At 37.0% G+C, this 26513-nt stretch overlaps 1 protein-coding gene across 6 annotated transcripts in view; it reads left to right on the forward strand.

The window, feature by feature from the left end:
• The window catches only part of SNTG1 (syntrophin gamma 1), an 881864-nt gene that overhangs the window by 682398 nt on the left and 172953 nt on the right, over nucleotides 1-26513 (forward strand). For all 6 annotated transcript variants that reach the window (XM_019428901.2, XM_019428905.2, XM_053896624.1 and 3 more), the window contains 2 exons: nucleotides 1361-1491; nucleotides 15222-15351. In XM_019428901.2, the coding sequence (XP_019284446.2) occupies nucleotides 1361-1491; nucleotides 15222-15351 (261 nt within the window). The remainder of the gene's footprint in view (nucleotides 1-1360; nucleotides 1492-15221; nucleotides 15352-26513) is intronic.

A 26513-nucleotide genomic window follows, 5' to 3' on the forward strand; every position in this document is an offset into this window, starting at 1 on the left:
AGTGGAAGCAATTTTGAAGAAATTAATACCTTAAAATGTTAGAGGTGCCTGACTGGCTTAGTCAGGGGATCCTGGGACTCTTGATCTCCGAGTTCTGGGTTTGAGCCCCCTGTTGGGTGTAGAAATTACTTAAAAATAATATCTTTAAAAAAATGTTAATGATAATATTGAGACTAATGGAGTTTCAAAATCTAGACTAAAATAGAATTTCCTAACATCATCACTCAAAAATTATAGAACCTATAGAATATAAAGAAATCAGATCATGCCTTGGCCCTTACAATCCATGCAAACTTAAATATCAACATTATTCCAGGTACTGCTGCCAGGAAGAAATTTTAAAGTAAAGCTGAAATAATGAAAGAAGCGTGGATCATCATCAAGTGTGAAAAGCCCAAATTTTATTCAAATATATGTCTCTTCTATACATAAGGAAAAAGACCCAAACTTCTTTTTTTTTAATTTTCTAATGTTTATTTATTTTTGACAGAGAGAGAGGACAGAGAAAGAGAGACAGACAGAGACAGAGCATGAGTCGGGGAGGGGCAGAGAGAGAGGGAGACACAGAATCTGAAGCAGGCTCCAGGCTCTGAGCTGTCAGAGCCCGACGTGAGGCTCGAACTCACGGACCGCGAGATCATGACCTGAGCTGAAGTCAGACGCTCAACCAACTGAGCCACCCAGGAACCCCAAAAGACCCAGACTTTTAATGAAACTTAAAATACATGTAATTTTAAACCAGCAGTGGTTGATTTAACATCACTTTAAAACAATATAAGAACATACAAACACTTTATAAACTTGAAGTTAAAACGCTGGACAGAGATTTCCTTGAGTAGTTTTTAAAAGTTGTTTTATAGAAATTCATTCTACTCAAAAATATTTACAAGTAACTGATAAATTACGAGCATGTATAACACTGTTTAGAGCTTAGCCAATACTCAGAAAATATTGGGTAATTGAATGAACGACAACTTATTCTTATATTTGTCACTCATTACTTCCTTGTAACTTGTCCCATATTTCCATTCCTGAATGAATTCAGTTCTGTCACCCTTTTATTTTTTTCTCCCTTCTCCCCACTCCATTTTTTCATAGGCTTTCCCTGCCATTCTTCATTTCCATTATTCCCTCCTCATTTTCTTATATAGTTCCATTAATAAGGAAGTTGAAAATACAAATTTATTGGTCATGAATATGGATTCCTTTCTAAGGCATTCTATAAATGTCTTTTGATTATTTAGGGGAAAAAAACGATCCATCAAATGGAAAGTGTTCATAACATAGGAACTCAAAACACAGAAATGAAAAAAAAAAGAAAAAAAGAAAAAACCAGTACTGATTGTTTGTATTCTTTCAGGACACGTTGTCATGTTCGTCCTGGCCAACATCTCCAGGCTTGAGATGGGAAAAACGATGGTGTGACCTTAGGCTGATCCCACTGCTTCATTCACGTTTCTCTCAGTATGTGCCTGGGACAGACTTGAGTCGGTGAGTTCACACCAGTGAGTTCTGATTTTCTGTTCACTGAAAAGAGGCCTGCAACCAAACTTTTAACATCATATGGCTTATGATTTTTATTCGCAGCACATTTCTAATGGTAGCAAGAAGAACTAAAAAAAAACCCCAATAGTGTAACTCAAACATTTATGGATCTGATGATAAAAGACATCCAGTTAATGCCCTGACTCTGCTACTAACTTGCTATAATGGATTCAGTGTCCTTAATAGATATGGTTTTATTGGGTTTTGTTTATTTATCTTAGTTTTAATGTTATTTTTTTCAAGGAAATTGTATAGTTCTTTTAGATAGCAAGGTTTATCTTCGTGTACTTGATAATATTCTCATATTATTATCTTTTTAAATAAGCATAGATCCTACCTGATGTCCTTTTCATTCTTGAATATTTTTCTCTCTTTTTGTCTTGGTCGTTTTTGCCATGGGGTTGTAACTTTTATTCATTTATTTTTTCAAAAGCCTAATCTGGGGTTTTGTTGAAGCTCTTCATTATGTGTATGTATTATAAATAATGAGTTTCTGCTTCTTTCTTGATTGCTTTCATTCCATAAGTTCTTAGGCTTGACTTTTTGTTCTTCTAGTTTCTTGAGTTGGATGTTCTAGGGGTCCAGAAACTTCTCTGTAACAAGTGGTATAGTAAATATTTTAGGCCGTGAAAGGCCTTAATATCTCTGGCACAACTATTGAATTCTGCCTTTGTTTCATGAAAACAGCCACAGACATTATATAAATGAATGGGTATGGCTGGATTCCAATAAAACTTTATTTATAAAAAAAGGTGGCAGGCTACATTTGATCTATAGGCCATAGTTTGGCAACCTTTGGTTTGATCGTTAATTTTTCAGACTTTCTTTGCTAATATATGTAGTCAGCACTCTCTCAATATCTCATGCAATAAACAGACAAAAACACTATTAATGATAACACCATTAATGATACGGAGGATCAGAACCCTTAATGAAAAAATATGACCTAGTTAAAATATGTATGATACTGCACTAAAGAAAATGACAGCACACATTCTTTCAAATGAGATATTGAGAGAGAGCATTTCAGTCTCCCACTGTGATGGCAGCTCTGTGTGTTTCTTCTTTTAGTGTGTCAATATTTACTGTATACATTGAATTTTATATTATTTGATATAAATAGATTTAGAACTTTATGACTTTTTGATATATCACCCTTTTATCATTATGAAATATCCTATATCTCTGAAACTATTTCTTGTTTTCAAGAATTACACCAAAGAACTACTGGCGAATATTTACATCATATATTCTTTTATCCATTTCTTTCAACTTTGATTAGTCTTACTCTTCAAAATGTGTCCTTTCTAAGCTGTATATATTTTTTCTTGTATTTCTTTTTTTTAATTCAAAATAACAACCTTGATCTTCTAGTTGGATTATATCTACCATCTTAGTATTGTTTTCTGTTCAACACTTTCATTTTTTTGCTTTTTATGATTAAACACTTTATCTTGAGATAACTGCATTTTCACATATAGTTGTTAGAAATAGAGATTCTCTTTACCCCTTACCCATTTTCCCAAATGGTGTAACTTCTTGCAAAACTGTAGTCCCATACCACGTTCAGGAAATGGATAAAATCCACCACTCATTCAGAATTCACGTGTGTGTGTGTGTGTGTGTGTGCGTGTGTGTGTGTGTGTTGTGTAATTCTACAGAATTTGTTCTCACGTTCACATTCTCTTATCCACCATCATAGTCGCAAACAAGAATTGCTCCAAGAGAACTGTAAGAACCTTTCTGTTACCTTTCTGTAACCATGTCATATTCATCCTCCCCCAGCATGTCCCTGACCTCTGACAACTTATTAATCTGTTCTTCACCTCAATTATTATGTCATTTTAAGAATATTATCTAAATGGAATCTTACATTTTGTAAACTTAATGGATTGAATTTTCTTACTCAGCATCATTCTCTAGTACTTCTTTCAAGTTGTTGCATTTTTCTACTGCTCATTTGTTGTTAATTTCTAATAGTATCCCATGGTATGGATATACTACATTTAAAATATTCACTCCTTGAAGGATATCTGGGTTGTTCCAATTTTGGGCTATTCTAAATTAAAATGCTGTGAACATTTGTGTATACATTTTTATGTGAACATACATTTTCGTTTCTTTGGGGAAATGCTCAAGAGCTCAATTGTTGACTTGTGTGCTAACAGTATATTTAGTTTGGTAAGAAATAGGTACATTGTTTTTTAGAATGGCTGTACCATTTTAAATTCCCACCAGCATTGCATGCAGGATCTAGATTCTCTACCTCTTTGCCAATATTTGGTATTGTTGCCATCTTTTTAGTTTGCATTCTGATAGGTATGTAGCAATGTATCTTTGCGACATGAATTTGTGTGTTCTAATGATGTTGCACTTCTTTTCATGTGCTTCCTTGTCCACAAAATCCTTTCTGGTGAAATTTCTTTTGTCCTTTGACTATATTGTAATTAACTTATTTTTTTACTGTTCAGGTTTGACAGTTTTATTTATATTCAAGAAGAGAGTTCTTTGTCTCAACACACTAGTTTCTGTATTTTATTCCCTTTATCTTTAAAACATTTTTGGAACAATTATATTTTTTTTATTATTTTTGTTTCCTCCATAATATTGGCATATATATCTGTGTGTGTGTGTGTGTGTGTGTGTGTGTGTATACACATATATATCCTTTTTTGTTTGTTTTAGTTATTGCCTAAACATTACACCATATATCATAGTCCATCAAAGCTACAATAACAAAATACCACAGACTGGGTGACTTATAAACAGCAGAAATTTATTTCTCACACGGTTCTGGAGGCTGGAAATCCAAGATCAAGTTACCATCATGGTAGAATTCTATGATGAAGGCCCTCTTCCTCATTCAAATATGTCGTCTTCTCTCTGTGTCCACACAAGGTGGAAGGAGCTAGGGATTTCTTGGAAGCTTCTTTTATAAAACACTAATCTCATTCATGAGAGCTCCACTCTCATGGCTGAAGCATCTCCCAAAGGTTCCACCTACCACTGCCATCACATTAGTCATTAAGATTCCAACATGTAAAGTTTGGGCATGGGGAAGCAGAGGACACAAACATTCAGACTGTAGTACCATACACGCATGGTTATTGGAGTTTAATACCATTTACTAATTTTTCTTTCTTAAGAAAATGTTAAAAACTTAGAACACTTTAACTCCTTTTTTCCTTTCCTATCGATGGACATATTTCTGATATGATTTTAATTATACATGTATTTTAAATTACTCAAGATATTATATTATTATTTTCATGTAACTCTTCAAATGCATCCTACTTTTTATCTTCCTGTTTTTATTTGTTTCTTCTTTTGGTTTTATTTTTCTTCTGCTTTAACAACTCTCTTAATATTTCTATTAATGATATATATATTTAATACATGTGTTTGTTTTGTTTTGTTTTACTTTAAAAAAATTATACATTTACATGATGTGGAATCACTTAGCTAAAACAATTTATGAGAAAAAATAACTTGTTTGGATGAGTCCAGATGACTCACTACGTTTTTATTTTTATGGTGCCACAATACATCAGCTGCTTTTAGCAATTGAATTAATTACACTCAATAAATATTACAGTAATAAGCAGTTATAAACATAGCACTATTCAGAGTGGATTGCACAGCAATTCAGATTCAAGAGCTAATTTATTGTTCATTCATTCACTCAATAAATATTGATTTAATGTCTGTAAGAGGAGGTGTTGTGTTTGCTTCTTTCCCTGAAGGAGCTCACAGGCCAGTGGCAATTTCAAGAGTGAGGAGAAAAAAAAAAAAAGGATAAATTACTGGCCAATGATGACAAATATAGGAAATTATTTATCTTGGTTCAAAACCTGGGATGTTATTTGTAAGTTGGTTTTGCCAAGGCCCATAATTTTAACTTCAGTGATAAAATACCTCTCATATTTAATTGCAACAAAGTTGTGTCACTGTCATCTACTACTGTGTAGGCATGAATTAAAACGTCACAATGGTTTTATCAGTGATAGAACAGTTTATGTTCATCTATGGTAATGACCCTGATTTAGAAATATATATATCAGATTTCAATTCTGAAGTGTCATAATGTTGCAGAAAATTGTAATGTTGGGGTATTAGAATGGGAAGTAGAGGTTGTGGGAATTTTGTCTATTTTTAATTATGCTTAATTTTCCTTATATGAGAAAATTGAATATATTGAGTATATAATTTTATATGTATATTATGTACTATATATATTTGAATTTTAGAAAAATAGTATTTATCTCCATGTATCATTCAGTGTTTAGTATGCTTTATGGCTCAAAAGCACTCAATAAATGCTTATTAAATTCGTTTTAATGAGGAAGAATTCCATCTCTCTGTTTTTGAGCAGGACTATCATCTACTGCATGCTTTTCAAACAGTATGGAAATCAATAGTAGTGAAATAAAGTCTCTCGATTTACATGGTTACATTTAGAAATTCCAATGGGTTTCTAAATGGATTCCAGCAGAATCACTCTTGCCTTTCTGAGAGTGCTCAGCCTTTTTCTTCTGAGGTGAGGATATTTGAGTTGGTGCCATTTTTTTTAGGCATCTATATATGAAGTTTAGTATCCAAGCAGAGAACAAGGATGAGGATTGTGAGAACTTTCGTTCACCATGCAAGAGTCTTATCAAATGAATTGTAATGATAAGGACAAATATGAATGTAGCTCAAGTCTACACTCAGTTCATGATTGCTCATTGAAGGATGGGACTTTCTAGGAATGTATAGTTTAGGGGATCTCAGGAGGAAGCGGAACAGGTGATTGCATAAAATAGAAAAGATAAATAGTGGGAAGAAAAGGCCTAACTATAATACTATAAAAACAGAATATATTGTAAACAGGGTTTTAAGGTGAAGAGAGTGGTTGGTTGTACCAACTACAGAAAAGAAATACTGAAAGGACTCAAAACTGATTAATTTTGGAGTGACATAGGCTGGAATCATTTCTGGAGTGAATTGGATTGAAAAATAGTTGGTTATAAGAAGAATATTGACAGTAAAGAAAGGGAAACAGTGTGTAAAGGATATGCTAGCATGATGAGGGGGGAAAGAGGGACATGAAATTCAAGGCACATCATGGTCAAGTCATGGTTACTGACTGAGGAGAAGGAGTCAATACCAGAGAGGCTAGAAGTGAAGTAGCTCCATTTGGGTGTATCATTACCCTTCCTATTCCATTGTTCTCCTGTTACATGGGGCCCCATACACATGGATCCAGTGTGACTGAACTGCTTGACTCTTCCATTTTCACAGATAGGCCAACAGGTCTACAAGGACTGTGCTTCATGTAAACCAGGAACAACCTATGATTTTCAAAAAATAATTAACATTAAGATCTTACTTGATTTCACCTATCCATGAGCCATACAAGTATCCCTTTGTCTAGCACAATCTTCATATATACTCCACTTCCTCACCCTTGGTTTACAAACTGGCCCCCTTACATGAAGGGCAAGGAAAGACCTAAGAAAAAGGAAGACCACTCCAAATTGGTGGGTGGCAGGTTTAATAAGAAAAGGAACTTACTTATGAGGTTTGTCTTGGGTGGCTGCAAAATGAATAGATCTCTGCACCCACCCAACAGAATCTTAAAGTTGATATGCAGGCTTTAATTGAGTTCAGTCATGCATACCATCCAGATGGTTTCAACAACACCTTACTTTCTCAAGGTGATATCCCTGGAACAGTTCTCACTGAGGGAATGGTGGGCAGAACGTACATTCCTAGGACAGGGCAGGGGGTAAGGAGCCTTCAATAGCCTGGGTCTAGCTTGTGTGTCAACTGGCAATCTTGTCCGCTCCATAACCCCTTCTAATACCTCTTCCTACAAAATTGTCCTGTGGGGTTAATGGAGAAAGTGCAATAACTTCTTCAAGACATATAACTCTCTTGAGGAGCCTGGGTGGTTTAGTCTGGTGAGTATCTGACTCTTGATTTTGGCTCAGGTCATGATCCCAGGGTCATGGGGTAGAGCCCCATGTCGGGTTCTGTGCTGAGTGTGCAGCCTGCTTTGGATTCTCTCTCTCTCAAAGAAAAAAATATAATAAAAATAATAAATAAATAAATAAATAAATAAAATGGATAAGGTGTTTTTTTTTTGTTTTTTTTTTTAAATGATAGATAACTCTCTCTCTCTCTCTCTCTCTCTCTCTCTCTCTCTGGAAAAGCTAAAACTTCTTTTGGATGACTCTGGACCAACTTTGCATAGTTTTTTCAGCCTAGGGAAAGTTATCTTGTCGTATATTCCCTACTTATTTCATTTCTCACGTTTATGACATACTTATTGATACTTCAATGACACAAACCTAACAATTACATTTTAACATTTTCTATAACCAGAGAAAGATAGAGTCCCAGTGAACTTGAGTATCTCTAGAAAATTGAAAAAAAATGAGTAAGCAATAACCCTTAAAAGAGCATATTCCAGTAGGTTTTAGGTGTAGATAAAAGATTTCTGATTGATAAAATTAAAAAAAAGATATATTTCCTAAACCCCTAAAATTTTAACAAAAGGTACCAGATATATTCAAGAGTTGGAACTCAAGAGTATCTTTTCGGAATGACATAAAGAAAGGCAGGATTCACAAACTAAAGAAAGACAAACTATGGGAGAGATGTTACAAGGAACAGGATTATCCAGTTGTGTGAGATCAATAAGATGACTGCTACATAAGCCAGAGAATCTGCAATGTATATAATGCAGTGAACGTAGAAAGATAGCAAAGTAGATCAGAGGTACTAAGGGTCCTGATAACCAAACCAATTGCATCGAGACTCCTTTGCACAAATTATTAACTTCTCCAGGGATGTCTGACACATTAGGAAGAAAAAGCTTTACATTTAGTTAAATTGAAGTTATTGAGTGCTGGTAATTCATAAGGTAGAACAGCTGGAGATCAAAAACAGCAGGAATTTCTGGGACTGGGAAAAACACAATTGGTATGGATGAACAGAGAACTCAGTCTGGGGAGGAATGCAAATATATGCTGAATGGATTTATGGACAAATACAATTAGAAGGGTTAAAAAAGATGAAAAAGAATAAGATAATTAAGTGGTGATGGAAAGGAAAAGATTATAGTCAAAGAACAAAAAATGTCAGGATTTATGTCTGGCATTGTAACTGTCTTGAATGACAACCATATCTTAAATTATCAAAAGCAATGGCTTGCTAAAATGAAGAAAAGAAAAGAAAAGATAGATTAGGAAGAAAAAAATAAAACATCTGCTTTGTTTGCAGATGGCATGATAATCTATGTAGAAAATAAAAAAGAATCGACAAAATATTTGTGTAACTAGTAAGTGATAACAGCAAGTATGAATGAATATACGTATATAATATATATTATATGTATATGAATCTATACGAGGAAAACTACAAAACTGTGGTGAACAAAATCAAAGGAGAATTAAATCAATGGAGAGATATTCCATGTTCATCTATAGGAAATCTTGATATTGTCAAAAGCTTATTGTTCCTAACTTGATCTTTCGATTCCATGCAATTTCAGTCAAAATCCTAGCAGGTTATTTTGTGATTTTTTTTTTTTTCTTCAAAGAGTTAGAGCCCAGAATAGCCGATGCAATGTTCAAGAACAAGAACGGTTAGACAGCTGATACTGCCTGACTTAAAGACTTAGCGAAATCTGTTGTGATTCAGATGGTGTGGTACTGCAAAATAATAGACAGATCAATGGAACAGAACAGAAGGCCCAGATATAGACTCCAAGGGACACAGTCAACCGATGTTGACAAAGAAGCAAAGACAACACAATGGAGAACAGAGTCTTTTCAACAACTGGTGTTGCAACAACTGGACACCCATATGCAAAATGATGAATCTAGACAGGGACCTTATACCTTTCCTAAAAATCAACCCCAAAAGGATCAGAGAGCTAAATATAAAGTATAAAACTACAAAAATTTGAGAAGGTAACGGAGGCAAGAACCTGGATAAACTTGGGTGCGGTGATGATTTTTCAATGCAACACTGAAAGCATGGCCTGTGAAAGAAAGAATTGATAAGCTAGACTCCATTAAAATTAGTAATTAATGGCTACAAAAGATAATGTCAGTAGAATGAGAAGAGAAGCTATGGACTGGGAGAAAATATTTGCAAAAGACAAAAGATTGTTACACAGAAACGAAAGAAAGAAAGAAAAAGAAGAAGAAAGAAAGAAAGAAAGAAAGAAAGAAAGAAAGAAAGAAGGGAGGGAGGGAGGGAGAAGGAAGGAAGGAAGGAGGGAAAGAAGGAAGGAAGGAAGGGAGGGAGGGAGGAAAGAGGAAGAAAGAAAAATGCAGCTCTTAAAAGTCAACAATAAGAAAACAAACAACCCCGCTAAAAAAATAGGCCAAAAACCTTAACAGACACCTCATCACAGAAAATATGCAAAGGGAAAGTAAAGGCATGAAAAGATGCCCCACATCATATGTTATTGGGGAAATGCAAATTCAAACAACAATGTGATGCCAGCATACCCATGAAAATGACCAGAACCCAAGACAGTGACAACACTAAATGCTAAGGAGGATGTGGGACTCTAGGAACTCATTCACTGCTGGTGGGAACTCACTATGGTCCAGCCGCTTCGGAAGTCATCCGGCAGTTTCTTACAAAACTAAACATAACTCTTACCATGCGATCCAATAATCATATTTCTTGGTATTTGGATATTTCATATCCATATTTCTCCTCCATATTTCTTGGAGACAAAACTTATGTCCATACAAAAACCTGCACACAGGTGTTTATAGAAGACTTATTCATAATTCCAAAACTTGGAAGCAAGATATCCTTCAGATGGATGGATATATAAGCTATATATTCCTGATAATGGAATATTATTCAGAACTAAAAGGAAATGGACTATCAAGTCACGAAAAGACATGAGAGTGCCATAAATGCATATTACTAAATGAAATAGTCAATCTGAAATGCCTACATGCTGTGTGATTCCAACCATATGACAGACATCCTAGAAAACGTAAAACTATGGAGACAGTAAAAAGACTAACGGTTGCTGGGGTAGGGGTGTGAGAGGCAGATAGGGGAAGAAATTAAGAAGCTGAGCAGAGAGGATATTTAATGCAGTGAAAATACTCTGTATGATGTTATTATGAATGGATACATGCCATCATACCTTTGTCCAAACACACAGAATGCAGATCCAAGAGTGAACCCTAATGTAAAATATGGACTTTGGGTACTAATGATGTGTCACTCGAGGTTCATCAACTGTAGCAAATGTAGCATCTAGTTGAGGGATGTTGATATTGGGCAGGGAATATATGGGAAATCTCTGTACTTTCCCCTAAGTTTGGCTGTGAACCTAAAACTGCTCTTTAAAAAAGTCTTAAAAATGCAAGAGATGAGGGACAAATGTTGCTATCTTTATTTTACACACAGAGAAATTAGAGGTCAGAAAGTTACATAGAATTAAGTGATTTGCAATAACTTTGCAGGTAATAAATGGAGCGAGACAACAGAAGAGTTTTTTAGACAAGAGGAATACTGGGGAGGGGACGACATAGTTGCATAAAATTGCAGGGCTTGTTTAGGTAATGATGAGTTATTGTGTTTCAAATCATGAAACGAATTGGCTATTTAAACCTTGGAAAATAGGTAACAAAATGGTTTGGGAGAGTTCCTCATGTATTTCCCCCAAAAGTTAAGGTTTTGAACCTGAACAATAAAAGCTCTGATGAGGCATTCAACCAAGGTAGCATGCCCAGAGCAGAAATAATCCTGAACTTGGTGAATGTGAATTGAACTCAACAAGAAATAGAACAGATTGATGTAATCACTAACTTAAGTGCTTTTTAAATTTTTTTTCCTTTCCTTTACCACCTCCCCCCCAAATAATTAAGTACCAAATCAAGTAAATGGCCTCTTTTCAACACGGTCTGAGTCAATGTTCTCTCCTGGTATACAGAAAACCACTCTCTGGAAGCAGATTCGTATCATTGTTCACCCTGAGTATTGCAATGCCCTCCTACATCCCTCTTGGCTTTATTATCATCTTTTCCCATCTTCTTAACCACCACAGAGAGATCTATACCAACAGGAGCTTTCCTTCCAATCCTTGAATGTTTCCATTGGCTCCCCCTGACTCTTCAGGATTAGGTAGAAATGCTTTGCAAAGCTCTTAATGATCAGGCTTTACTTTATGGCCAACTACATGGCCTGTCGCTTCTCCTTATGCACTTCGTCCAAACCAAACAGCCCACGTTTCTCTCAACATGTCCCTATTTGCTTTTGGATGAACTATCTCCTATCTGAATGTTGTCCCTTCTCTTGTGCCTCGGAACCCTTCGACCAGTGAGATCCCATACTCTGAAGTAATTTTGATTCTCTCTTCCTCAAATTCCATTTTTAAAAAAGTGTCACAGTCTTTCTAATGCCTTTATAAAGCCCTTGAGCTAATTGCTTTCTTTTTCACTCTGATGAGCACTTTATTTCAGTTCCATATCATATCCCTCTTTAGCAGTCTTAATACTGGTAGCCCTCGATAGAAAGTCGGATAGTTGCCCTCTGGGAACTCTGAGCCCCCTGCTCTGCATACATAACCGTCCTGTTCTGAACCTGCCTGCTTCTCCATGCTGATCCGCCCTCTTCCTCACGGGTGTGGGCTATCCAGCCACTCCACACTGCTGTATTTCGGTGTCTGTGGTTCTCAGTCTTTGTGCTTTGAAGTGCCTTCTGTCTCTGTTTTTGCCTGTTCCCTCCTCACAAATTTAACGTCTTCCTACATATGCCTTCATGAGGTAGATTCACCGGTGCGTCAAAATGTGAACTATTAACAGTGTTAATCAGACATGTGTGTAAATTTATATGCACATAAGTTATATTGAAAATTATGTACGAACTTTGTAGTCAGCAGAATATTGTTCACACAAAGGGAAACTAAGCTTGTATTTTTAAAACATGCATTGAAATTCAGCAAAGTTTGAGAATAATTTTCATTGCCAGAGCAATGACCCAGAATCGTTAGAAAAATATAAAAATGTTGAGCAGAGAGCGGAAAGTTAATCTAAATTTGAAACTTCAGGTTATCTAACCCTAATATTGTACCTGGTTTTTCAGCACGTGTGTGTTGTGCACGCATGTGGGTATTCTAAGAATCATAATTCTGTCTGGGTATCCTCAAGACTGCTACAAATACTGTTCAAGTTTAATGACTCACAATACCAAATAAGCAGTTAATGCAGTCTATTGATTTCAAAATGTATACCATCAAATAAGATGAAGCAAAAAAGCTTTTTTCCTCCTGATGATCTCTAGTCAAAGAAATGCATTTTCTAAAAGCTAAAAATAAAAGGCAAAAGCACTACAGTTCTTCCTAAGTGCTTGATGTTAAGTCCACTAAACATTCTCAAATATTGCAGTCGGGACCACATATTAATGGATTATTCACAGGAAAATTATTCACGGAGCTTCAGTGATATATGAAAGTTATCTGGATCTCACCAGATACTCCATAAATACTTGTTAAATCTGTAAAGTACATGATTCTCATTTTCTTCTAGAGGAAACTACTAAGTGTTCTTCTAGAGGAAACTACTTAGTTCACAACTAAATGAACTAATTTGTCAATACTCTCATTATTTCAATAACGGGCAGAAATGTGACCCAGACTACAATTTTATGATCAGCCTATTTTGGAAGAGGTCATACATAAGCAAAGAAACTATTCAAGTACTTCACTTAAATTCATGAAAGGGTTTCCATCAAATCACTCTGAAAAGTTGAAACAGAATGTAAAAAGTGACATATATGTTAACATATAAGCCTAGATTTATGAAAGATTAGGCCCTCAGAACTATTCTTTCTAGGGACTATGTAACATATGATGACAGAAATTGCAGATTTGATCGAAGTGTATTAACTTTAATCAGCTAAAAATATCAAAAGCCGCCATGATTCATCTAAAGCAGAGAGGACAAATATGTTCAGGACATGCTTTAATTTTTAATCAAAGCAATGGTTATGATTGGTTAGCATTGCTCCATAGCAATGGTTAGCATTGCTCTTAATCAAGCAATGGTTATGATAATCAGAGAGCCGAAAGAAACATATATTTCTAAACGCAAATTAGTTCCCATTTTCCATGGATGGTTGAGCTTTCTAGATATTTTAAATGTCTTCTTCACTGCAGAATATCAAAATTAAAGCTAAGAAAGACGTGAAGTTATAATATTCTGTTCATGCTGTGCATATTTTTTCTTGTCACAAATTCAAAAGAACATTACTTCAAAGAGGCAGACCATAGTTGTACTTTCTGAAGTCTTTTCATGTATTTTTAAGAGAAAACAAAACAAAACGAAAAAAGCATACTTGAACCCTTCCCTGTTCCAGTTGAAAGTGCTTGGTCAAGGGTATCGAGCAGATTTCTCTAAAAATGTCAGTAATTTGGATGCAGAGTGCCTTAGAAGTGAAAGCTTTAGCTTGTGCCCAGTTCCGAGATATGGACTGGTGTCATGGGAAGAAAAGGTGACACAGGTACTGAATTGAGCCAGATCTATGCTCTGTGGAGTGTCCTTTCTTTGTTTAGGAAAGTGAATCCTGCCTACTACCCACAGATGCCTAGTTACAAAACACAGAAAACAGAAAAGGTACTTATTAAGAGAAAAAGATATGCATTTATATAATTTACAAGGCCTTTGAATGCTGAACTACAGACCTTTTCTATTTCTTCATAATTGGCTGAGATTTAAATATAGTTTGTGCATTTCCCAAAGGGTATCATGTTGCACAACACACTGATTCTCAAGCCCAAGCCGTTTGGCTAGCTTCCATTCATTTTGAAATTTTTATCAACTCCTGTCCATTAAGCTCATATCTAAATATGCAAGGACTTGATACAGAGAAAAAACAATCATTAAAGCTGTAGGGAGCCACTCTGAACTCTATAGGACTTTGGTAAACAGTTTAGGATGGCATCATTTAATTTCCTCTAACAACAGCAATGGCAACACATCAACAAAAAAGCCCTAAGGATATTTATACTGGCCTTTGGATTTTAAAGAAAAGTTTGGTTGTTATCAAAATGTATGACATGCACATAAATTCAGAGAAAATGTACACCTGAGGTGAAGCTATGAACATCTTGTCCAAATCATCTTTGAGAAGAATAAACGGAGACTGAACATGGTTTACAACCTAGGAAAATTCTGCAGCTCGTGACGTCAGGTGATTTTTATATATGGTGTTTCGTATCTGTGTGTCTTTTTTTTTTTTTGATCTTTCCATTGTAAATCAGGAAATGCATTGAAAGATGTGAAGAGGAGAGGCTGTCAGCCAAAGTAATAGATAAACGTCCATGTATATTTTTATGGTAAACCAGGAAAAGAATCCTTCTGACATGTCTTAGCTATGCTTCCATTTATATAACATCCATTTTACGACCCAAGTTTTTTTCCGAATGCATCTGAATCTCAAGATAACTTTCTACTAATTCAAAATATGTCATCTGGGTTCATACTTGGTGCTCCATTTAAACTCAGAGATATTTATAAAGAGAAATAAGCAAATACGGATTTGAAGCTCTATTTGTATTGTGGAAGAGAAGACCTTTCCACAGATTCTATTTCGAGTTGCAAACAGATAAATGAGACGATGTTTTGATCTGATTTGTTCTGATATGTCTGCAGGCAAAATGCTTTTCAAGTCATTGCTGTGGACGGGGTCTGCAGTGGGATTATTCAGTGCCTCTCTGCTGAAGACTGTATTGACTGGCTACAAGCAATAGCAACCAATATTTCAAACCTCACAAAGCACAATGTAAGTAGCAATTCGAGGAATATCTGGCCATAGAGTTTCTCAACTGTGGTAAATTTCTCCAGTATATATGTAACTTTACAGCAACTCCTTGGTGTTTATCTAAGAGTGAGCCACGTTATATCCCTCCTGAAAGCTATTCTGCGATACTTATTTGAAGAAAATCACTTTATCTTGAGGGTTTTAGCCCAATATATCAGTTCGAGAATACCTTCACATTCAAGTTTTCATTCCCCAACACCATGAACCTCAACGTGAGTTAAGTAAGTGAAAATATTTAGCATTCAATCACTAAACACTTGTATATGTAAGTAAAAGTATTCTGAACTAAAGCCGTGCTGAATTTCGAGACAGCGTTATTGAGTTTCCTTTAGTGATTTTATAATCGCAGCTGGAACTGTTTGAAGGGGAGGGTGCAAGACTCAGCATGGAGACTGAAGGTCCCTCCTGGGACGATTCTGGCACAGAAATGGTCAGACGATGCATTCCGGGATCCAGCAAACTCCCCCGTTAGTGCCGTGTCTATATTACCAAGAATGGCTTCTCCACCTTTTTCTCTGTTTTTCGATTGCAACTTTTCTTCCCCCATTCTGATCTCTGCCTGATCTCTATCTTCTCATCACTATTCTTTCATGACCTAATCGATCGTTTCCCCCCCTTACTTCTGGCAGTATTGTCTATCAAAACATGCAAAACTGTAAACGTCACTTCATTGAGTACTGATGCAGGTCATTAAAGATTATTCGATCTGATGCAAGATTATTCTGTTGCAAAACCAATACCGGTTATCATCCAAACTTTTGTCTTCGTATGCTCCTCGGAACACAACTCCTCTACGCCGTGTTAGTCCAAAGGAAGATTCAGAGGCCAAGCATGTAAATGGTCAAGCAGAAATATGTAACCCTTTCTCAAACTCACGGACACACAAAACTCTCCTCACCCAAGTGACCCTGCAGACCCAAGTATCTTTGCAGAGATTTTGCTTTCAAATCTAGGCAGGAGCGTGGCCATGCACGTGTCTACTGGGGGCACGTTGAAGGGATTATCTGGGAGAGACAAGGATAGGGATGGGACACGTGGGTGTTCAGCCTTTCCTTGCAGTGCCAAATGGTTTTCAGATGGCTGTCCACTTTGCCCCGTTCACTCTGTGGTTTCAGGTCTCTTTCTACAGATCACCTCAGCACTTGGCGTCATTCTGTCTCTTGAAATTTTGGTTACTTGGTATGTGTGAAAATGAGGTCTCATTGTGGTGTTAATGAAGGGAGAGGATTTTGTTTTTTACTTTTTTTTATGGTGCCTGAATGGGAGCAAATACACCAAGCCTTACTCGGGGACATCGCTCAGCAGGGAGACCTGTTCTGGGCTAATCTGGCTTGGGCAGGAGTGACCCCCCCCCCAACACCCTGTCTTTGCCAATCTGTTGATTTCATCATATCTAAATTGCAGAAGATGACAAGAGATTTCAGACTGGCAAAAAAAAAATGCAGTGCTTCTCTAAGGATTATGCCTCTCCTCCTCTCTTACATTTTTTTTTTTTTTTAGGAATGTTTTTAGGGATAAAGTGCTATGAAGTAAGGACTTTGTATTTCATTACATGCAGTCATTAGAGTGCCTAAAAATGAGCCAAGATCCTACGTTTATGAGAACAAAGTATTTTTGAAAGAACAGAACGTTAAATTTTAAATCCAAAGTGTTTCTCTTCCTACATCCAAATTTGCAATGACCCCAAATCCTAGGAACATTCTCAAGAAAACTGTTTCTTTGGAAAGTTAAGTTTAGTTAGCCTGCTGTGACCCAGAAGACAAGCATATGAAAAGAAAGGGAAGATGCAAATGTGTCTGTTCTCTGTTGGCATAGAGAAGAACAAACCAGATTTTGCTGCTTGTTTTTCACCCTGGTGAGAAGTACTTGCCGTGACAGGTGACTTTCTTACCGGATGCTGAGAGGTCCACGTGTCTAGTATGATAATGTCGCTGTGGTAAAGTAATCTAGTTGTTCTTACACATCCTTGTGATTACTGTGTGTCCTTTTGATCTTGTAGTCAGGGCTCGTGCAAAAGTACTACTATCTCAATGAACTCTCGTGTATCTGTAATGCAACATACATGCAGGAAGGTCATTAGGCATAACAATCATATGTGAAAGTTAGGTTGACTTCCGTGAAACACAATGGCTGCCCTGATGATACGACTGATCTCGTTGGTTCCTATGAAGAAAGAAATGGTACAGATTGAGAGGAGCTCGAAAAGCTTTGTGTAACCTAGTTGGATCATTCTAATTCTCTTAATTTTTTATTCTAGGAAAGATAGAAATAGTCCCTTGCAGAAGGATGTAGAAGTATTTTGTTTCTGTCTCTGCAAAGAAATACTTCAAGGGTGTGTGAGCTTATGTAAGTGAAATTCTGGATAGTTTACCTGCTATTAATAGACGCAGAAAGGTAAACACGGAGATAGATTACCTCAGGAAGTTTCATTCAGGAGATTAGGCTGCATAAATGTAAAGTTGAAAAAAAAAAGACCAACTGGAAAATGCATATAAAATGTTACGTTAAAATGTAAAAGCAAAAATCATGCTACTGAAAGGATATAAAAATATACATCCTCAAAATGATTAGAAGGAAAAAAGAGAAGTATTAAAATCTCATTATAGAAACTTTTTAATAATGAATCATATTTCAGTAATTGGACTAACTGGAGAATATATGTAGGAGAAGTTTAGAGGAAAGAAACAAACAAAATCTCTCTACTGGAATTATTACAGCACTGTGCTAACCACTTGCTAATTCTTTGGTTACTGAATTCCAGCAGTAATAATTGTTAAATGGGGAGACGTTCATACCTGCTTTATGTGGAGATTCCATTGTGTTTGCTGTCTGAAAGCATTTTTTGTTTCAGAAGGTCATTGAATATAATAGTTCAAAATATGTAGGCAAACACTTTCTATTTCAATTTAGCGCTATTCAAGGTGACTCCAAAATATTTACAGTGCATTTAGCAAATGGTATACAGTAGAAGATGCTTCAGGGACCTGCCTTAAATCTGTGCTCGCCCAGAAGCCCATTCATTCTACTTAACTTTTATGCTCACACATTGGAAAGGAAGGAATGGCAGAGGCTACGGTTTACTGGGTTCGGTTCCAGCAAGGCCTAAACCAGCTCTCTCGGGGCATTTGCTGTTATTTTGGGTAAAGTAGACATGAACAGATTTGTAAACTTTAAATTCCTGAAATTGTGAAAAACTGTACTTGCTTCACGTTAATACTTTTTAAACTTCTTTTTCTCCCTTTTGTTATTTTACCAAATACATGACCAAGTGTCTGTACAAAGTTATTAATTTTTATTCCCATGATCCAGCCATATTAAATATGGAAGGTCCTAAAATATGAGGATGTTGTCATGGGGTGAAACTCTTGGGAACCTTGGTCGGGGGAAATGTATTTTGCACGTAGAAGGAATGTGAGTGATTGGGGGCCAACTAGCAGACTTTAAAAGATGACTCCCTATTTTGTCAACGACCTGCCTTATGCAACCCTCTCCCTTGATGCACAGGCTGGATAGTGAGTTGAGAAGCAGGTGCTTCCCTGTCAGAATTTCAGAAGACGTTGCAGTTTCAACCGACCTGATTACAACCTTGTGAGAAACCCAGAGAGAGGGGACCCAGCTAGCATCACCTGGATTCCTGACTACAGAAGATACAAGATAGTAAATGTTTTGTTACGTCACTAAGTGTTGGAGTTACACGTTTCACAGCGGTAGGGAATGACACCTGTTTCCTAGAGTAGAGCCGCTGTGACTTAAAATGACCTAAATTTATTTTCTCACGGTTCTGGAAGTCAGAAGTCCGAAGTCCAAGTGTTATCAGGGCTGCATCTGGAGGTTCTAGAGGAAAATCTCTCCTCTCTTCTTCCAGCTTCAGGTAGCAATCAGCATTTCTTCCCTCCGTGGCTCAGGACCACATCCCTGTAATCTCTGCCTCCATGGTCACACCACCTCTCCCTCTGTGTTTCTGTTCTCCTTCATTCCTTCATGTATATCTTTTAAAGACACTAGTCATTGGATTTGGTGTTCACTCAGATAATCCAGGATGATCTCACCCTAAGATCCTTAACTTAATTATATCTACAAAGATCCTTTTCTCAAGAGCACCTGGGTGGCTCATTTGGTTGAGTGACCGATTCTTGATTTTGGCTCAGGTCATGATCCCAGGGTCATGGACTCAAGCCCTGCGTCAGGCTCCATGCTAAGCCTGCTTAAGATTCTCTCCCTCCTTCTGTCCCTCTCCCCCACTAGCGCTCTCTCTCTCTCTTTTCCTGTCTCTCTCTCAAATAAAATAAAACATCGATCTATGTGTCTGTTCTTGTGCCAGTACCATACTGTCTTGATGACTACAAGCTTGAAGTCCAGAACTGTGATGCCTCCAGCTTTGGTTTTCTTTTTCAACATTATTTTGTCTATTTGGGGTCTTTTCTGGTTCCATACAAATTTTAGGTTTGTCTGTCCTAGCCCTGTGAAGAATACTGGTGTTATTTTGATAGGGATTTCATTGAATGTGTAGATTGCTTTGGATAGTATCGACATTTTAACAATATTTGTTCTTCCTATCCATGAACATGGAATATTTTCCCATGTCTTTGTGTCTTCTTAAGCTTTCTATGGTTTTCAGCATACAGATCTTTTACCTCTTTGATTAGGTTTATTCCTAGGTACCCTATGATTTTTGATGCAATTGTAAATGAGATCAATTCCCTGATATCTCTTTCTGCTGCTGCACTATTGGTGTGTTGGAATTCAACCAATTTCTGTACACTGGTTTCATATCTTGAGACTTTGCTGAATTCGTGTATCAGTTCTAGCAGTTTTTTGGTGGAGCCTTTAAGGTTTTCCATGTAGAATAACATGTCATCTGCAAAAAATGAAAGTTTGACTTCTTCCTTGCCAATGTGGATGCCTTTTATTTCTTTCTGTTGCCTGACTGCCATGGCTAGGACTTCCAGCACTATGTTGAACAACAGTGTGAGAGTGGACATCCCTGTCTTGTTCCTGATCTCAGGGGGAAAGCTCTCAGTTTTTGTCTACTGAGGATAATATTAGCTGTGGGCCTTTCATATGTGGCTTTTATGATGTTGAAGTGTGTTCCTTTTATCCTTACTTTCTTGACAGTTTTTATCAACTTGAATTGAAATTAAAAATAATAGTAATACAAGAAAATTTAAAATCTTGAAATAAAAAATTAAAAATAGAACAAACAAACAAAGGATCCTTTTTCTGAATAAAGAAACGTTTATGAGTTACAGGAATTTGATGTGGATATCTTCTTTTTTTTTGTTTTGTTTAGTGGGGAAGGCGGTCATTTTTTGGCATATTGCAAAAACTAATATGGCAGACAAACAACAATTTAAATTCAGACATTATATTCTGACTTATTTTCCAAGGGAATGTATCTAATATCAGCTGAGTTTTCAAAGTCTTTATTCTGCACTGTGTGAGAATGAGCCTAGAATTTCTTTCAATTCATGTATCGAATTAGGGTATCCACTTCTCCCTCCTGTTCCTCTCTAGGCCTGGCTCCCAGGGAGTAACTGTCCTTGATCTTCTCAGAAAATCAGAGCTTCTCTCAAATTGTAGCCTCCCGCACTGTCTGGCCTCTCCTCATGATGAAACCCTCCTACAGGGCAAAACAGCATGAAAAAGAAGAGAAAACAAATAATAAGGATCCTTCTATAAAGGGGACCCCTCTTTCTCGTTCCTGTGTTCTAAAGGGTGGGTTTTCTCTTGGGATTTCCAGGTGCCACGGCATTAGTAACAAGCAACTGTTTGACAGCCTGGCATCGGAGCAGGCTTCTGAGCCAAAAAGAGAAAATGCCATGAGCGCCCTCTCCAGAACCCACGACTTACATGGGGCCTCTGGTCAGAAAGGTTAGCTTTTCCCACAGTTTTGTTGTTCATGGTCTAATGTGTCTTGATCCTCATGTCACCTCTGGAAAATAAAGGAAGCAAAACCAAAACAAAGCAAAAATGGGAAACCCACTATAATTATATTCGTTATTTAATTTTTACTTCTGTCCCCACTGTCCTTGTTATTTTCTCTTGAAAAACGTTCAGGGAATCACCTTTTGTGCTTTGCCCACTGTATTTAGTGATGATCAGTGGGAGACATGAGTTGCAGGGGGCTTTTTTATTTTTAATTTTTTGTCTAAAACTGGAAGCAATAGTTCATTTTAAAAGACATAAATGTAAGCAAAAAGGTAATTGAAGGATATGCGAAGTGTACTAAAAGAAAATAATTGTTCCCCTATCTTGACATATCCTGGAAATATCTTTTCAAGGTCCAAATAAAGGGCACCTGGCTGGCTCAGTCTGTTAAGCACCTGACTCTTGATCTTGGCTCAGGTTAGGATCTCATGGTTCATGAGATCAAGCCCCCTTGGCAGTCTCCACGCTGACAGTCCCTAACCTGCTTGGGATCCTCTCTGTCCCTCTTTCCTTTCCCCTCCCCCGCTCTCTCATGCACACACACTTTCTCTCTCAAAATAAATAACTGTGGGAACGAATAAATAGGAAGTGATAAGCATGTGAATTTAGATGAACATCGTAAAAACAATATTACTTTTTTCTTGAGGTATTAAGATAAATAAACATAATTAAAATATATCCCAAAGCAATAACATGTATGCCCCAAAGAAGTCAATGTAGTTCATATTAAGCCCGATACGTCAATAATAGGTGTTTTGTTGGTTAGAGGAAACCCTGACATAATAGGCAGAGTATGTAACTTACAGATTAACCAAGGAACAGACGAGAAAATAAAATTAATACACTGAAAGAACTCCACAGAAAAGAAAAGGAAAGAAAAATAAAATAGGACAAGCTGGACAGGCAGGAAGCACAAAGTAAGATGGTGATTTAAGTCCAAATATATCAAGTATTTACAATGGAGTTAAATAGACCAAACTGTCTAGTTGTACGGGAAGATTGTCAACTGGACAACAATAATATCAACAAAAGTAACACTTATGTGTTTCTTACAAGAGAAAGTATAAAGTCAAGCTATTAGCACGACAAAAATACAAGTATAGAAGAATGCAGTGCAAACAATGATTAAAGATAGGTGCGGCAGCTTTGTTGATATCGGGTAAGGTGAACTTTATGGCAAATACATTACCAAAGATGGAGGTGGTTGCTTCCGAAGAATAAATATTCAATTCACTCGGTAAAGGAAGTAAAGGCAAGCATTGGCGTCACATGGAATAAAGAGTAGCTATCATCTGCGATCGAGGAGGAAAAAAAAGTCCAATTCCAGAGCTAGAACCACAAAATAGTTAAGGTATATTTATGACAAAAAGGAAAGAAATATTACAGACTGTGAGATCACAAGAGGAAAGGAACTGATTCATGCAGCTCTTCATTTTAGCCTGCAGAGGGTCATTATCACATTTTCCCATCACACGCAGGTAGAAATCTCCCATTAAACCATTCACTGAGCACTGAGTCTGGGATGCCTCCCCAACAACGCCCCAGGAGTGGAGCACACTGGAGTTATCTGCCTATTAAAACCTATCAGCTTCTCTCACTGCAATTCCTTAAGGCCAAAATAGTTCATCTCAGAGTCTCACTATCCGATATCCATCCCATATAGACCCTTTAAATGTTAACCGCCCCACCAAAAAAACGGGCAAGCATGCATTCACTTTAAATATTCCTAATTTTGGGGGTGCCTGGGTGGCTCAGTCGGTTAAGCGGCCGACTTCAACTCAGGTCATGATCTCGCAGTCCGTGAGTTCAAGCCCCGCGTCGGGCTCTGTGCTGACAGCTCAGAGCCTGGAGCCTGTTTCAGATTCTGTGTCTCCCTCTCTCTGACCCTCCCCTGTTCATGCTGTGTCTCTCCCTGTCTCAAAAATAAATAAATGTTAAAAAAACATTTAAAAAATTCCTAATTTTTAATCCTTAAGTTTTAAAAACTAATTGAAAATAAATTTAAAAATATGATTTAGTCTATAACTCAAAACCAGCCCTTAAACTTGTTTTGTTTTATCAGATTTTTACTCTGTGCGTCTGTGATGGGCAAATAAGGCCTCCCTGAAATGCCTATGTCCTAATTTCTAGAACCTGTGAGTGTGTTATGTCACATGGCCAAGAAAGTTAAGGTTGTAGTTGGAATTCATTTTGCTAATCAGCTGACCTTCAAATAAATTGAGCATGCTGGATGATCCTGATGTGTCCAATGTAATCACTAATGTCTTTAAAAGTGGAAGAAAGCAAAAAGAGAGAATTTTGGAAATGGCAGCCTGAGGAGCTGGTCTGACATTGCTGGCCCTGAAGAGGCAGGAAAGGACCGGAACTTGAAGAAATCCAGGAAGCCAGTAGAAGCTTCAAGAGATGAGGGGATGTTGCCCCTCCAGACCCTCTAGAAAGGAACACATCCCTGGCAGCACCTTGATTTTACGCCAGTGTGGCCTGTTTAGGACCTCTGACCTACAAAACTGTAGGATAAGAGATTAGTGTTTTGTTTTCAAGCCACTAAATTTGTGGCAATTTGTGTTTGCAACAAGAGAAAACTAACCCAGCATCTAGATAAGCCCATTACATTTCTTTTCACCTCATCTAAATCTCATGTTTTACTCTGAAAAGCATACCTCTGGTCTTAACACATTTAGCTTTTTCCAAATAGCTATAAAATGCACTTGTTAAATTCTTAAAACTTTGGAATCATTATCTGGTTTTAGAATGGCTATGGAGAAGAGGTCCTGGCCATGCTGTCCACCATAGATGATTCCTGTGGACCTCTATTATCTGGCCATACTTCCCTGTCCCTCATAAATCTCCACATCTCCTAATAGGTGTCTGATAAACAAATGTATTTTTTTTTTTAAATAAACCTTCTTCATCTAACTCACTGAATGACTACCTAAGAGGCAAGAGTAGAAAAGTGCAGTGGACCAGAGAGTCAGGAATAAATAGACTGTAATGCATATATATGATTGCAAATCAAGGCAAATACATTTGAATACATCTATATTGCCCAACAGCCATGACTGTCTTATGAACATTTTTATGTGCGGTCCTCAAACCTTCTCGTTAGAAGGGACCGTGGAGATCATCTAGCTCCAGCTCCCACCCAAATACGAAATATCTCCTGCCACAGTCCCTTCGGAGGACTCTTTCTGGAAATCTTTCAATGACAAGAAAGCCACGGCTTCACAATGTGGCGACCAAATCTTTGACAACTCGGTATCAGGAAATCTTCCTTAGGCTGAATAAAATTCTCTCTCCTGTAGCTTTTATCCATTTGTACTAGGTCTGCCTTGGGAAAGCCACACAATAATTGAAATTTCTCTTTTACTTGGCAACTCTTCAAATATAAAAGGGCAAGTATTGTATGCCACAGGCTGGTTTTTTGTTGTTTTTTTTTTTCAATGGAAATATCACTGGTGCCTTCCTCCCCAGGCTTTCCCATCCTGGTCACTGCCCCTGGACACAGAAACCCTTTAGAATAAGTAGAGTATTAATTACATATTTAAGTTTTTCATTACTGACATTACCATGAACTCCAGTTTCTTAAAGTTTCATTATAATCTTGGCATGTATTTATTGAATTTTCAGCATTCATTTACATGGAATCATATACTGAAAACATTCAATGACATTACATCTTATTATAATGATTGATCAAAGTTTGTGTTTTCTCATTAACTGATATTATATACTACATTAGCAGTAGGGAAAAAAATTCAAAGTTTAAGTGTGTGTTTTACGTCTAAACACATTTATGAGTCAGAAAACCTGGTTCTTGATTTGGTGGCACAAATTACAAAATACTCCAAGTGATGCGAGCAACCTATACTCAACCGTTTAAGAAAACGTTCAGTTCCTAGGTCTCTTAACTTTTCAAAGATTGATTTGTCATTGTTCTCGCCTTCCTTACTAGACAACAATGAGATTCAAATAAGATATTCCTGCAGCTGCTAACTACCATAGCCTATAATGTATAATGTTAAAGAGCAGTACTATATTAACATTAATATAAGCCTAATATTTTACCCCACATTTTTTACAAGAAGGTCGTACAATGGAAATTCAACAAAATGTTGTGGATACTAGTAAATTGATAAAAATACAAGAGTGCTAAAGATATGTTTTCTTTCTTGATGTTGGTTCTTAATATGCAAAGTGACTTCCCTTCCATGTACAGAATGGAAAGGGGAAAGATGTCTAACTTTAAAATGGAGACACCTAAAATCCATAACCACAGCCAAGCGTTCAAAGTTGGCTTTAACAGTTATAGTGATGTCGATAGTATGTACCCTTGAGATGGTGTAGTAAAAATGGCACTTTACCTCCTCTGTGGTCTTCCTCCCACAAACCCATGTCTGTTGTCTCATGAGAAAAGTATTAAAAAAAGGCCAGCTGAGGAATCTACAAAATACTTGACCATGACTCCTCAAAAGTGATGTCATAAAAACAAGGAAAGCCTGAAAAACTGGCACAGCCAAGAGTAGCCTAAGGAGACATGATGACTATACATGTAATATGGTATCCTGGGGGAGATTCTGGAAGAGAAAAAGGATATTATATAAAAACTAAGGGAATCTTAATAAAACATGGGCGTTATTTAATAACATGTGTTGATATTGGTTTATTAATTTTAATAAGTGTTCCCTAGTAGTGAATCGTGTGGTGCTGAACAGAGCCCAACCTGTGTGTGTGGTATATGGGAGTTGTTATCATTGGACTTTTTCTGTAAATCTATAAAACTGCTATTTAAAACAATTTTTAATGTTTATTTATTTTTGAGAGAGAAACAGAGCGTGGGTGGGGGAGGGACAGAGAGAGAGGGAGACACAGAATCCAAAGCAGGCTCCAGGCTCTGAGATGTCAGCACAGAGCCCGATGTGGGGCTCGAACTCACGAACGGTGAAATCATGATCTGAGCCTGAGTCAGAAGCTCAACCAACTGAACCACTCAGGTGCCCCTAAAACTGCTTTTTTTAAATTCAAGTATGAGTAACATACAGTGTTATAGTAGTTTCAGGTGTACAATAGAACGATTTCATAATCCCATACATTACTCAGTGCTCATCAAGGTAAATGTACTCATAATCCCCTTCCTCTATTTCCCCATCCCTCTATCTACCTCCCCTCTGGCAACCACCAGTTTGTTCCCTGAATTT

This window comes from Panthera pardus, unplaced genomic scaffold (assembly GCF_024362965.1).
Source record: "Panthera pardus isolate Hobbes unplaced genomic scaffold, ASM2436296v1 HiC_scaffold_7, whole genome shotgun sequence".
NCBI classification, from domain to species: Eukaryota; Metazoa; Chordata; class Mammalia; order Carnivora; family Felidae; genus Panthera; species Panthera pardus.